This window comes from Mizuhopecten yessoensis, unplaced genomic scaffold, assembly GCF_002113885.1.
Source record: "Mizuhopecten yessoensis strain PY_sf001 unplaced genomic scaffold, ASM211388v2 scaffold4775, whole genome shotgun sequence".
Classification (NCBI taxonomy): domain Eukaryota; kingdom Metazoa; phylum Mollusca; class Bivalvia; order Pectinida; family Pectinidae; genus Mizuhopecten; species Mizuhopecten yessoensis.
Genome location: NW_018405715.1, coordinates 34,273 through 50,457, shown reverse-complemented (window position 1 = coordinate 50,457; position 16,185 = coordinate 34,273). Strand labels below are relative to the sequence as shown.

General features: G+C 33.3%; 1 protein-coding gene across 1 annotated transcript; it reads right to left on the bottom strand.

Moving 5' to 3' along the window:
• Positions 1-1,891: 1,891 nt before the first annotated feature.
• On the bottom strand, positions 1,892-15,905 carry LOC110449671 (protein piccolo-like). Its single transcript, XM_021496675.1, has 7 exons — positions 15,817-15,905; positions 9,324-11,210; positions 8,937-9,014; positions 8,621-8,674; positions 7,069-7,137; positions 5,668-5,834; positions 1,892-5,005 (listed from the first exon to the last, which is right to left on the bottom strand). The coding sequence occupies exons 1-7, from the start codon at positions 15,890-15,892 to the stop codon at positions 4,907-4,909; spliced, it is 2,430 nt and encodes an 809-aa protein (XP_021352350.1). The 5' UTR covers positions 15,893-15,905; the 3' UTR covers positions 1,892-4,906.
• Positions 15,906-16,185: the final 280 nt, after the last annotated feature.

Here is a 16,185-nt window from a genome sequence, read left to right as displayed (position 1 = left end):
CACTTTTGCAAAGATGAAACGTATCACCCGTTATAATTTAAATGAGAAAACGTCAAATTTCATTGTCAATATTCAATCAACACAATCTAAAAAAAGCATTAATAAATAATATGACAACGTTCATCTTATCAGATTTTAACAAAAGTTTCGTTTTTACTAATTCCATAACAATGTTAGCAATGAAATCGATGCAAGGAACAAAAGAACAAATGTTTTGCTCTGCTGAAAATGCTTTGGGCTACGACATGTCCCTACTATATCAACTGTGTTGGTTTTGTGATCATTTGAATCGGGTTAAAAAAATATCTTAGGATTAAGTTAAAACGTGATACTGAAGGTAACGCACACGGGTATGTCGCCATAACAAGGAACGAACAGAACATCGTGTCTAATGTAGAGACGTCTGGGGGAGTATAGGGGAAACAGCTAGATGTATAAAAAAAAAACGAAGAATTTCAGTTTACAGTGTAAATACAGAACGCCATAACAGTGTTACAGTCCGTTGAATAATGAACGCGAAATACACCATAAACTGACAATTGGTCGCTAGCCTGGCGAATCACAGTTCTCATTTGTACATGGCTTGTAACGCACTGGCTCGGGTCAAACCCGGAATTGTAGGTCCAAGAACAACACGGCACCCATTTCTGATCGCAAACAGAGGGTGTTGTAGAAACCCTTTGTCCAAAGAATGCGATCTGTATCAAACACTTCAAATGATATTTTTGTAATTTGGTCATCCCAGTCTCATACCAGACATTCACGATTTTATTGTCCCGTTTAGTGTTTTAATGAATTCTCCTAACCGTATTAGCTCGTCCATAGCGGATTGACAGGTGTGCCTCATTTGATCACCAAATTGTTCTCTTTTTTTTCATTATTTAAAATGACGTCTGAATATGTTAAAGGTTAAGTTGATACTCTGTTGAGAAGTGAATCCAAGATCCTTTACTGTAAATAACCTCTTTACTAGATCCTCAAATATTGTAAGGATGGTAATAAAATTGCATCCTGTTCGATTTAATCAGAGACGTATATATCACATATACGTCTCTGATTTAGTGAACAAGTACCTGGTGCCGGAAGTCTAACTCTTCTGAAGCACCTGATTTCCGGCTTTTATGTGGAGGTTTATGGTAGATTATCTTTTGTTTTAGAGTCTCCTCAGTTCCTCCAGGCTTTGAGTTAGATTTTTTCTTTTGTATGGGCGCTTTACTTGGTGTATTTTTCTTTCTTATTCAAGTGAGGTTTAATCTTATCTGTACATGTTTAATCGTTTTGCGGACCAAAGTGGTGGTTTGCATTTGTTATCAAAATCAACACCCTTCGTCCAGTGCCCCCATCTCATTTCACATTTTCGTCTTCTTTGATGCGTTCACAAGACTCTTTGCAAGTAACATTAATTGCATACGATTTTCTAAAAAATACATATAAAGGAATAAGCTAAACATATTGCTGAGAGGAGCTTGTAGAGCTTACAGCTATCTGGCATATGTTAGAGTGTACAAAGTCCCTATATACACTTACTTGAAGACAAAGGTTGTTCCATTCCAATTCTTAGATCTCCGACATCATTTTCAGTTTTGTGATTTTCGGTGGTAAGGGAAGTAACTCAATTACCACCTTGGTAACTTTGTAAATGCATAAAAGCTTTTATTCAATAAAACCTTGCAAATAAACCCACTAAAAACAATAAAAGTTTACAACAATTTTATATGAAATCATTAAATTAACTCACCAATGTGTGTACTTGATAAGACTTGATAAGAATAAATGTTTAAAAGACCCAGTTTCAATTAAAATGAATGAATGAAATAAAAAGAAACTTCAGAAATGAAATAAATACAGTTAATACGTTCAAATATTGATATTCAGTGTTTGATGTTTCCTGTAAAAATCAGTATTTTCTTCATAAATTTCAAATCATGGTTTAGCAAACCACTGCCACAAATAAAAACGTATACAATGTACACGGATACAACATATTGGTAAAATGATCTGGGATACCACATATAGTAACAATGTTATTGATACAACTAATAAATAACATTTGTACATTGTATAAGGTCAAAAGCCTTGTAACTGAATTTTAAAAACAGATAATATATATATAACAATGTTTAATGTAAAAGGACATTTGAGATTCTGACATTCTTTATAAAACACACTGATGTGTTTTAATAAAAAAACCAAAATATGTATGTTGGAATATAACTATCACAAATGATATTATCTCTCCAACCGTTTGGTACATGTATAATGACTAGTTCCATCAAAGAACTATATTCAACAGAGACAACATTCTCATTCTAGTAGGCATTGTTTAAACAAGATGATAACAATCTCAGCAAGGACTGTGAAAATGATCAAATCAACTGTTATAAAAATATCTTAACATGTACTTTGACAAATGAAATCGCTTAACATTTACTATGACATATGAAAATCTCTAAACAAGAACATAGGCAAATGAAATCTCTGAACAAGTAACTAGACAAACAAAGCCTCTAAACATGTACGTTGACTATCGAAGTCTCTTAACATGTACACAGACAAATAAAAATTCTATGAAAGACAATTACATAAATACTTAAAAATTTCTTTTTAATCTTAAAGTGATGATCCACTGGCCATGGGTTTAGACCTCATCACTGTGATAGATATATACATTGATTGGATTACATTGCACACATCCTTGTAGCTACTGTATGTATTTTACTAGCACCTTACGGATGCTGTACAATTCCAATACATATTGCTGGGCACCATTGATTATAGTAGTAAGGGGAGGGGTCACTGTGGAATTGTTGAAAATTATTTTATTAATACAAATGTACATTTTATTTTGTCTGAATTCATTATAACACTTGAAAAAAATGCTTCAACTCTAAAACATGTTTAAAAAGCTTTCCTATTATGTCTTAGGTGGATTAAAGCAAATAAACAGTTATAATAATGGCACAAGAATATATATACATAATGAATGTATTTTAAGCAAATACCCACAATTAAAATGAAGCACATGAAAACAAACATTAAAATCACAGACTTATATTACCTTTTTAGTGATGAGGTGCTATAATTATATTGAAGCCGTCTTCTGTCTGACATAATAAAACCCCAAATATTTTATGATTTATACATGAAACCATGATCAATATATATCCCAATTAATATTCGTATACTATAATACACGAAGTTGTATGTGTAAAAATGTTTGAAGGCAGCTAGGTTTGTATACTGGATTAAACAACATTTTCTGCAATAAAAGTTTTCTTCCAATTTAGTTGAAAACTAATGTACCAAAAATTATATGCATGACCAGGAAAGAAAAGAATTATTTTAACATATGAATGATTCCTGAAATAATTAACAAACTCTCAACAACAACAAAAATCCTTACAGAAAAGAAAAAAAAATATCTATAAAATTAGTTTCGAATTTATAGTGCAAGGGGAGAACACATAAACTGTATTTTTGCTTTGAGGCATATTTGAATTTTTACTTTGGTATTTTAAAAAAAATCAACTAATCTTTCCTATATTTTAATAACATTGTACATATTTTCTGAGGACAGTGCAAACTCATCTCAATAAAAGCGAGAATTTTCATCAGGATAGTGGTTTGTGAATCTCTCAAAAGTATTTGTGTAATATTTTCTCTTGGATCCTATTTCCATTTTTGGAGAAAAACAAATCATAATGTTTAGTACAGAAAAAAATATGATTTTGTGTTTAAGATACAAAACAAAATAATTCAATGTCTGAATGAGGCTGTTCAGTAATATAAACTTCAGGTAAAAGATTGAAGTACTGGAGCTTTTAATTTGTTCTAGTGTAAACAATCACCAATAGGGATCTTGATCTTATTTCTCATGTTTAAATTGAGCAGAAGACCCACAGCAAAGCCTCGGGTCTCCTGCTCAATATTTCATCCTTTGGGTTTGAATGACCTTATCCATATCTCACATCAGGGATGGATTCTATTAATCCAATACATTTGTAGTACACAGTATCTGAAAGATTCCTTATATCTTAACTCATGAATACTAATGTCATCCTGCATTGGCGAAATTGATTCCCCTGCAAAAACTAGCAACTATAGAATACATGTATCTTGGACTTTGTATATACTTGCATACTCAATCAGATCTACAGCATTGCAACAAAAAGATGAACTTTTAATTGGGAATCTGCCATTTTTCACAATGATTTAGATATAAGAAAGATAACAATTTGTTTCTTGCATTCAAAAATATTAATTATGAGTCTCACATGAAAAAGCTAAAACTAAACGGATGACTTTTCATCAAGTTTTATTTTTATTTACCCAAAAAAAGATGGTAAAAGGAACAATATATTAAAAAACTAATTTTTTTAAGTACTTTAGGAAAATGTAAAGGTTTTGTTGAACAATTCTGCATTTCAGACCTCACAGTATGGTAATGTTTGTACCAGAACCAAGAGAAAATAACATTTACTGTATTTCTCTGGCAATAAACCCATGCCTGGTAATAATCCCATCCAAATCTATTGCAGATAAGAAAAAAAGCCAGCAGATGCTTTTCATTGTCTTGTAATAAACCCTTCCCAACTATGAATCAGAGATTATGTGCTCGCTCCCTGGATTTATTTCAGGATAACTACCGATATGATCGTTAGCTCCGATAGAAACTCATAACAAAAGTATTATGCACCTCCGGCAGTATCCTGTATTTGAGAAATAGTCTCCAAATTATGTCATGGTTGAGTATAAGTCATTTGTTAAAAGCGAGAACAGTTCTGGTCTCACTATAAGACATGAAGAGGCATAAGGAATTCATAACGAGGTAGCACCCTGGATTAAAAATTAACCCTGACACACCTTGACAGAAAACTGATGTTCCTGGGGATAAGTACAGCAAGTATCATGTGTAGATGTTCTTCATCAAATTCTTCCCTTCCTCGGCATCCGATGGGCGGCCATAATTTCTTCTACTTTGTCCCCACTTTAGAATGTAACCAAACTGGAAATAAAAACAATCCTTTTATTTCAAAATATATATTAACTCTAACAAGTTTATCAAACTTTGAACATGGCACCTGCAGTTCTTATGCTAGGTAAACAATTCTTTTGAGTATATAATGTGTACTTTCTATAGTAATTAGAATCTGAAATGAAATATTAATTAACACATGTCAACTTTATATTCCTATTAGGAAATATCAGCAGTCCATTTGTAGACTTAGGCTAGTATTTAAAACTGCTACCTATCAGTGGCCAATCCCAATCTAACTGGCCTGGAACAAATCATGCAATTGAGCATTTTAAGTTTTAGGTAAATTATCAAAAGTTTATAAGCTAAAAAGCATTCTGTATTGTTAAACTTTACTACATGACAGGAACAATCTTGGCAGGGAAATACAATTCCACTTACCAAACACCCCTCGCCTAGTAGACTAATGTTAGACTAATGGAAATTTGCATTATTTACTTTGAAAATATATGTCAGGCTAGTAGATCTTTTCAAAATCTGATGGTGGACTAGTACTTTAACTCATTCAACCCTGGAATTCCATAATGAACTATTCCAACCTCTGAATTGGAAGAGTTCAAATGTGTCTTCAGGGGTAAATGAGTTAAATATGAAATGGTACACCACTGTAATGGTAACCAATTTCCTGATACCTTTTGTCTCTGTCTGGCAAATATGAAGATGGCAAAGATAAGGAGAGTGATGAAGAGGATCCAGCTGTAGTAGGCTATCATGTCCATCTTTATGTTAATGTCCTCATTCTTGTTGTGCAGGCTGGATGTGACAAGGCCTTCCTTGGGAGGGGGGTAACCCTTCTCATCTGCACCGAAACAAAGGTCATCAGAGGTCAAAATGTAAAAATTATACATAAAAAAGAAAAAGATATTTTTATTGATGTTCCTTGGGTATCAAACCTCACAGGACTCAATATAGTGTACCTCATAACTAATTGCTTACAACTGAAAATGACATTTTGGAATCATTAATTTTCATGATATTTGACCAATAACTACATGATATACATAGATGAGGATTTTCTTGTGGTATACATTTTGCAGTGAACTATTTAACATTTTATTTGTTATCAATATTTCAATTAATTACATAATAAATACAATTGAGAATTACACTGATTTTATACACTACTGAGGTAAATTGTACATGTAAATTGACACAGAGATTGTATTTAGTAATCTGTTTTTTTTACAGGCACAGTGTTTAATATGAACAGTTTAGACAGGAAACAAAGTGATCTAATTTCAATATAGGTAAGGGTTTAATTTTAACAGGTACTGTATTAAACAGAGTTCAGTTAAGGCAGGTCAAACAGAAATATCATTCAATATACAGGTTAGTTTATACAGGTACTGTATTATACAGTGTTGAGTTTAGACAGGTAGTACAGATCTAATTCAATATTAGGGTTTAATTTATACAGGTACTGTATTTCACAGGTTTAAGTTAAGGCAGGTAAAACAGAGATCTTATTTGATATTAGGGTTTAATTCATACAGGTACTGTATTTTACAGTGTTCAGTTAAGGAAGGTGAAACAGAGATCTAATTCTATATTAGAGTTTAATTTAGGTATTATTTAATTATACAGCATACAATTTGCACAGGTGACACAAGGTACAGATCTAGTTCACTGGTATGGTTTAATTTATACAAGTATTACATACAGTGTTCAGTTTAGGCAGGTCAGAAATCTAGTTCAATAGGAGGGTTTATACTTGTTCTGGATTAGACAGTGTACAGTTTAGGCAGGTCAGATATCTAGGTCAATGGGAGGGTTTATACTTGTTCTGGATTAGACAGTGTTCAGTTTAGGCAGGTCAGATATCTAATTCAAATCTAGTTCAATGGGAGGGTTTATACTTGTTCTGGATTAGACAGTGTACAGTTTAGGCAGGTCAGATATCTAGGTCAATGGGAGGGTTTATACTTGTTCTGGATTAGACAGTGTTCAATGTTGACAGTTTACACTATTAATGTGTTGTAAGAATTTTTACATAACGATAATAAAAGTATACATGAAGCATGTAGATCACCTACCTCCAAGTGACTCCATTGATGGTCTATAGGAGTCTCCCAGTGCCTTCCCCTTAGGAATCAGCTTTTCTCCTATGAAAAAATGGGAATAAAAAACAGATTAATCTTATGGCAAGAACACATGGTGCGTCAGACTTATATGTATTCTAGATCATGTGTCCAAGTAGATGTGTTCATTGATCATTTACATCAGCTCCAGTCAGCTATAGCTAGCTGAGAGATCTTGGTTTTATCATTTAAGATTGATTTCTAAAAGTGTTCTAACTTAAGATTTGGGCAATCTGTACATGTAGTGGCATATTTCTCTAAAATGTTTTTTAAATGTGTATTCATTTGAAGTTAGTATGAAGTATATAATTTAATGGCACAAACCATTTACATTTTTTCCCCATGAGCTATTGGCACTGTTACAACATTTATTCTTATATTTTATGTTTTTAATTTAACGTCACCACTGTAGACACCTGCTGTATATATCACTGTATATTTGATATATGGAAGACTACATCTTATCATAGTTGTTATAAGTTGTGTCCATTTTTTTTATTGATTAAATAAAACATGCTTTCATCTTTATTCTACAATATATGTATTTCAGATTTAAACTGAAAATATTCACCCCTGTTTCTTATGAATAGGAAAGGAAAATCTATTGAAAAAAAACAAATATTTATACATATACCGATGTATACACAGAGGTTTTTATTGGAAATCCATACAAACATCTGTTACACCTATGTTCAGGGAAAGACTTAGTCTATATATATAAAGTACACCACATGTCACGAACGTTTTCCTGTTACAAACGTACAGATGCATGCTGGCCCCACAATCAGTATATACTGGTACTTCATCTGCCTCGGAATAACTACAAAGGCTGGGATATCAAACAAGAGGCCCAATGGGCCTGAATCGCTCACCTGGTATTAGTTTCACACTTGTTATCTTAAAAGTGGACTAAAATACAACTACAGGCAGAATATTGGTGTTTGATTAATAAGAACCTATCAAAATATTTAAACATATGACACCAGTAACCTTGAATGTCGAACAAGGATATTAGGTTGAACAGAATTTATAGTCTTCCAACGCAGCATGCTTCTAGCAAAATATCATTACCCTGGACTTTTGGTTATACAGAACAAATCATTTAAAGGTTTAAACATATATTGACCACGGTGACCTTGAATATGGGCGAAGGTTATTCATTTGAACAAACTTGGTAACCCTTCATCCCAGCATGTTAATGGCCAAATGTCATCACCCTAGGCCTCTTGGTTATTCAGAAGAAGTTGTTTAAATGTTTTCAACATATTTGACCCTTGTGACCTTGAAAAATGATGAAGGTCATTTATTTGAACAAACTTGGTAGCCCTTCATCCCAGCATGTAACTGGCCAAATATCATCACCCTAGGCCTTTTGGTTACTGAATCGCACCATGCCATAAGCTCACTTGGCCCTTCGGGCCAGGTGAGCTAAAAAGGCTGTATATATACACACATGTACAAATTTTCACCAAGATAGGGGAGGTAGGACATCCATAAACATACTTACCCATGAAGAAATTCCAATCATCATCCCTGTCAGCTGATAAGGGTTGGCTATCATCTGTCAGAAATATATTTAGAATAAAAAATAAATAAAAAATAGTGCTGAAAAGATCACAAACTGTCACTGTTTGAGCATTCAGTGATTCAGGGAGTCCCACAATTTACAGCTGACAATTTTTAAAAGAAAATTCTAGAGAAGTATGTTTCCGAGCACTGGATGGATAGTGGAACAATAAGACTAGTACTGGTAGTGGTATATTAATAAGAATAACTGTATCACAGATGCATGTAATCATGTGAACATAATTGAGTTCAACTACCTGTAGGAAATTCATCTTCATCTGCATCATCCCAGAGATCAAGACCTTCATAAAAGTTGTCTTTTGCTTGCAGAGTATCTGTGTAAATCAATGTGTTAACACATCAGATAATCTCAGATTAAGTAAAATTGATATCATTTAAAAACAATCTCAAATGTTGATTATCCATGTAATATTTCGTATGGCATATAATGTTGTATTTATTACCTTGATAACATTTGAACCAGCAGCTTCTTAAAACGAAATGACAGCAGATATAACACAACAGATTTCGAAGATGTTTCAGATATCTATTTCTATTTCAAAGTGATAATTTAATTAAGTAGTGACAGAAGATGAAAATATCATAAAAATACAATCTTTTCATCAGGTGTAAACATACATCACCTTTATCATCCTCTTTTGTTGACCAGGCTGTTGTTGTATAAGATGACAGTGCTAAAGTAGTGTCCGATACAAACAATTTCTCAGATGGGTCAGGGACTCTGTTACTCTGTGCTGGGGTGAGGATGACGGGGCCTGGCTGTAGAGCTAGGAATGGTTTTCTTGCAGTTGTCAGTTTTATGTTGTCCACTGGTACATTGTCAATATCATTTCTAAACTGTTTGGAAGTTGTGAAATACTCTGTGGTTGTCAGTTTTATGTTGTCCACTAGTTCAGAAGTTGTGAAATACTCTGTGGTTGTCTCCATCCACTCCTGTAATTGCGTTACATCATGAATATCTATATCTGAATGTTTTTGTGCTGGTGGAAATCCTTTATCATACATAGTAGGTTTATTGTCATTTTTGTCATTTTCAGTGGATACTGTGTTCTTTTGTTCATTTAAAATTCCATGTATAATTTCTCTTGCAGTATCAGTTTGTGGTACACCTGTTACATGACTGAAAATCTTACTGCCCTTGTAATCAAAGTTTTGGTTTTGATCTGTGTCATCTTTTGTCTCTATTTCCTGTTGCAATGAAGAAGTCACCCTTGTATTTTTTCCATCTAAATCAGCTTGATTTGGTTGTATAGTCTTTTGTATCAGTGAAATGTCTTGTACTGGATTCTGCTTCTGTGGAACTGGATGCGCAGGAATCTGTTCCTGTGGACTGGATTGTAAAGGATTCTGTACAGGTGGATTTGGTTGTACAGGAATCTGATCCTGTGGACTGGATTGTAAAGGATTCTGAACAGGTGGATTTGGTTGTACAGGAATCTGTTCCTGTGGACTTGATTGTAAAGGATTCTGTACAGGTGGATTTGGTTGTACAGGAATCTGTTCCTGTGGACTTAATTGTAAAGGATTCTGTACAGGTGGATTTGGTTGTACAGGAATCTGTTCCTGTGGACTGGATTGTAAAGGATTCTGTACAGGTGGATTTGGTTGTACAGGAATCATTTCCTGTGTGGTAAGTTGTACAGGACTCTGTCCTGATGGATTTATTTGCATAGGATTCTTCTGTTGTGGAAGGACAGGTGAAGGAGTTTGCCCTGATTGTTGTATTTGTACAAGATTCTGTTCTTTTGGAATTGGCTGTACAGGATTCTGCTCTTTTGGAATTGGCTGTACAGGATTCTGCCCTGATGTAATTGGTTGCACAGGATTCTGCCCTGATGTAATTGGTTGTACAGGATTCTGCTCTTTTGGAATTGGCTGTACAGGATTCTGCCCTGATGTAATTGGTTGTATAGGATTCTGCTCTTTTGGAATTGATTGTACAGGATTCTGCCCTGATGTAATTGGTTGTACAGGATTCTGCTCTTTTGGAATTGGCTGTACAAGATTCTGCCCTGATGTAATTGGTTGTACAGGATTCTGCTCTTGTGGAATTGGTAGTCCATGATTTTTCACTGGTGGAATTGGCTGTACAGGATTTTGTCCTTTTGGAATTGGTTGTTCAGGATTAATCTGCTCTTGTGGTATCTGAGGGACTAAATTCTGATCTTGCAGAACTGATTGTACAAGATTCTGTTGTGTGTTTGGTTGTGCAGAATTCTGTTTTTTCATGATTTGCTGTTCACGACTACTTTCACTGCTATTTTGTTTTTCAAGTTTGTTTTCCAAATAATTTTGTTCTTGTAGATCTTGCTTAACAGGCATATGTGGTGAGGATTTTTGTGTTTCAGTATCTTGTTCAGTCTTTTTCTGGTCATCACCTGTTTGCTGTGTCTCCTTATAGGGCATACTTTTGCCCTGTACCGTTACCGATGTTATCATACCATCTGTTTGGAGTGGTACTCCAGAAACTATGGGTGGATTTTCTGATCCGGTAGCAATTGTTGACACATCTGTAGAAAAAAAAGTGAAATATTCATTTAATTTATTGAATATGAGAAAAGACCAACTCATCTGAGCAAAATTTCTATCACTCTAGACAAGAGGCTTCACCAGGTTGGGAAAATCCTTTTACTTTAGAGGGTTCACTGAAACTCCAAAACATCCCCTCAAGTTGGAGGATGAAAATAAAATTAGAAAAATGTTTTTTATGCAAAGGGGTGTACCAGTAAAATCATTATGTTCCTTTAAAAACATAAATATATTAAGAAAACGACACTTTTACATCATATGATTTGATTTATTTTTTTCAAAACATTTTGTCTAGCTTATATACAATTTGATACAAATTGTTTTAATACCATTTGCAATGTTATCATTGGGTCCGAAAAATACAGTTGATTAAATTCTAAAAAGTTGATACAATAATCTTGTGTTTACTGCAGGCAAGAATGTGCAAAAGGCCAGGGCACAGAAACAGGTACAGCAAAGAAACAGGTCCTCAGACAACAATTACATGTATCTTATTTCAATTTCAAAAGTATTTTATTGACAATACATATATAATACAAACATATAAGTTAACATTAAAGGAGATATTTGAACAGTATTGACAAAAGAATAAGACAACAGGCTTTGCCTATATCAGTATCATGTATCTTATCTAGAACTAGGCAATATATGGCCATGGGTATAAAACTCTTTTAAATAAGAACTTAAATTTGTTTTGATGATTTTAAAGGTTCTTGATATTAGAGTATGCCTTGGAGTTCCAGTGTATCAGAGATGTATATACTGGCTTTGTAGTGCATCCTCTCAACCACAGACGTATACACATATATATATATATAAACTACACGTCTCTGTCTCCTCCAAACCTGTTCATGAATACTGTATAGATTGGGTGTTTTTTTTTGTGCCGGGCATATACATGCATTGTGACGGTATTCTTGTTAAAAACGTGTTTGTAAATTATGTATCTGTAATTGAATCAATATATGATTCAATCATATGGTTAAAGGTATCGAAAACCCTTATTGATAACCAAAATGATTTATATATAGCATGTGTTTACATGCCACCTTCTAGTTCTGTATATTATAACATGTACAACTGTGACCTTTTCTTTGAACTTGAAAATGGTATTGTAAATTATAGTTCCCTCGGGGACATTATGATGGTTGGAGATTTTAATAGTCGTACAGGTATCCTACCTGATTATATCCAGAATGATGTAATTCATTCCAGTATTAAAAATTGCCTCTCCAATATAATAAATTATGAACCTGATGACGGTTTAAAAATCAGGCATAACCCAGATGTAGTAATTAACACTTTTGGTAATCGCCTGATACAGCTATGTAAATCATGTAATATGTGTATATGTAACGGAAGAGACCAACAAGGATATTCTAATGATTTTACATACTATGGACACAACGGCATGAGTACTATAGATTACTGTATAATTACAGATTCATTATTTAATATTCTGGAACAATTTATAATTTCAAATTTTAATGTATTTTCTGACCATGCTCCTTTGCATATTCAATTAAAATGTCAGATTTATCACACTGTTACACATGAGGTTACTGAAAGTGGTGAGCGTAAACCATTATACAAATGGAATGATGATTTTAAGGATTGTTTTTTAAATCTGTTGTCTGACAATCAGGAGAACCTATGTGTTGCTGTAACCATCCCTGATGCTGTTAGTCAGTCTGATATTAACACTAGTGTGAGTAGTTTTACTGAAATACTGATGAAATCTATGGAACCTTTCCTTGTAAAATTAACTAAATATTGTGATGCCAATCAAGATAACCATAATTATACATGCCGAGATGGGTTAATCAATTTTAATACTGATAAACCATGGTTTGATATGGAATTGAAAACTTTGTACAACTTGTACAAATCAGCTCTGTATAACTTCAATAAGGAAAAAAATGTATTTAATCATGCTCTGCTTGTGGAGAAGAAAAGGAACTATAAATTAAAAGAATCTATGAAAAAAAGAATGTACTTAAAGTGTGAAGGCGACATGCTTGAATACATGAGATTTAACAATCCTAAGGAATTTTACAGAAATTTCACTGCAACCAAGTCCAAGAAACCAGATATTGAATTGAAAGTTTTATTTGAGCACTTCAAAAATTTGGCCAGGAACGATAACTCTGATCAAGAACCTGATCAATCTCACAATCATTCAGATGAAGTACCACTATATGAAGAATTGGACCAAGTAATTACTATTGATGAAATTTGCAAAGCAATCAGTAATTTAAAGAAGGGAAAATCCCATGGTATAGATTGCATCTTAAATGAAAGTTTATTGGTAGGGAGGGATATTTTATTACCTATTTTGTGTAAACTTTTTAACAATATATTGGACTCTGGTCTCTATCCTGCTGATTGGGCAGTTGCTGTAATTACACCGGTACATAAAAAGGGTGACCTAACTGACCCTAACAATTTTAGAGGTATAAGTATAGTAAGTTGTTTAGGAAAATTATTCACTTCTGTTTTAAACAATAGACTTTTAAAATGGTCAGAAACATATGATGTAATAACTGATGCTCAATTTGGGTTTAGACCTGGTCTTAGTACAGTAGATGCTATATTTTGTTTACATTCTATTATATCCAAATCATTTATTAATAAGAAAAGATTGTATTGTTGCTTTGTCGATTTTCGTAAAGCATTTGATATGGTAAATAGAATAAATTTATGGAATAAGCTATCAAAACTTGGTATAAGAGGAAAGCTATTACAAGTTGTAAGGTCTATGTACTCTCATGTTAAATCTTGTGTTAAATTAGATGGAAAGTTGTCAGATTTTTTTCTTAACAGGGTTGGATTATTACAGGGTGAAATTCTGTCACCGATATTTTTTTCTATGTATATAAATGATTTTGAATCATATTTTATACAAAATTGCAAGGGTAGTTATGAGTTTGAGGAACTCAGTTTATATCTGATGCTATATGCTGATGATCTGGTATTATTCTCCGAGACTGTAGAAGGTCTCCAAGATATGCTTGATAATTTAGAAAAATATTGTACTGAATGGAATTTAACTGTAAATGCTGAAAAGACAAAAATTGTAGTTTTTAGAAAAGGTGGAAGATTGCATAATGAGGAAAAATGGTATTACAAAGGAAGTAAGGTTGAATGTGTGGATCAATTTCCTTACCTAGGTGTTATTTTAAATTACAACAATAAATTCACATCTATACAAAAACAATTAGCTAGCCAAGGACGAAAAGCTATGTTTGCATTATTTGCAAAGTGTTCATCATTAAACTTAAATGTAAAAACTATGCTCCATCTTTTCGATACATATGTAAGCAGTATCCTTTTCTATGCAAGTGAAATTTGGTGTATGCACAAAGCTCCAGAGATAGAACATGTACATTTACATTTTTGTAAGAAACTACTAAAAGTGAAGAAATCGGCCAATAACAACATGGTATATCTTGAATTGGGACGGTTACCTCTAGTTTGTATGAGAAAAATTAGAATGATAAAATATTGGTTTAAATTATTAAAATCTGAAAATTGTATTATATCAACTTCCTATAGGTTTTTATTACAATGTTGTAGTAGAAATGATTTCAACTGGGCTATAGCAGTAAGAGATGAATTAAACAATCTAGGTCTTAGTGATGTTTGGTTAAATCCATGCATCTCTCAGCAAAATCTGTTATTACCATTGATAAAACAAAGAATTTTTGATCAAGGCATACAATCCCTAAGGGCCACAGTGGAAAACTCTCCAAAATGTTTATTGTATAAACATATAATAGATTTTGGAGAAACATTACAATTTTACCTCACAAAATATATACCAAAGAAATATCGCATTTGTTTAACTCGAATACGTACATCTACCCATTCTTTAGCTATAGAAGTTGGAAGGTATAATAATATACCTAGAGAACGTAGATATTGTAAACAGTGTAACTCCCCCTCTGAATTAGAGGACGAATTTCATTTTTTATTGGTCTGTTCTAAATTCCAAAATCTCAGATCTCGTTTTATCAAAAGCTATTATTGGAAAAAACCATCTGTGTTTAAAGTCGTCCAGTTATTGAGTGTCCATAATATTAAAGAATTGTGTATACTAGGAAAATTCATATATGAGGCAAACAAATTAAGGGTATTATAATGGAATATGATTGTTTTCATCCTCTGTACATTGTCCATGATTTGTTTAAAAAAAATGTTTTGTATACTGATGGGCCAATGGCCCGAAGTTTGAATAAAACTTGAAACAGTAAAAAAAAGACGGTATGGTCTAAGTATATATAGTATTATTGTGTGCTCTAGCCGTTTAGATGAACACTCAGTGAAAACGCTATACCCACCTTCAGGTGGCATTTTTATATTCTCGTGTACCTTGGGTGTGATTGGGAGGTGATTATAACCGTAGACGTTGACGCGTGACGGCCGGGCCACTAGATGTACGGTGTAAGTGTAGCTGCCACATCAATTGATCATCAACGGTCTCAGTTGATGCAATTGCCACGTCATCTGTCACGGTTACCTCTCAATATTATATAGTAAATTCTTACACTTAGTTATCCATTATGCCGTCACTAAACAATGTCTTACCGTTCACTTTGACATCACATGTAACCGAAGCTGCAATCGCAAACAGGACGATTGCAACTAACCTGTCATCTGCCATGTTTACGTTTTGATTTTTATTATTCTGAGTCACACAAATGTTTGTTAAACCAATGATATAATTCACTTGAACAGAAGCGCCGACATGACAATGTTGATATAAAAATGGCGGTAATTATTATTTACAAATTACTGCAATAAAAACAAAGTGACATAAAACACGCATTCTCCAAGATAACGGTCAACAAATCGGAAAGGATTCATGGCATATTTCTTGTAAAATTATAGACGCTATATGAACTTTCACATGTGGCATGCAGTGCAGTTTACAACGGGTAACAGTTAGGTTTAACT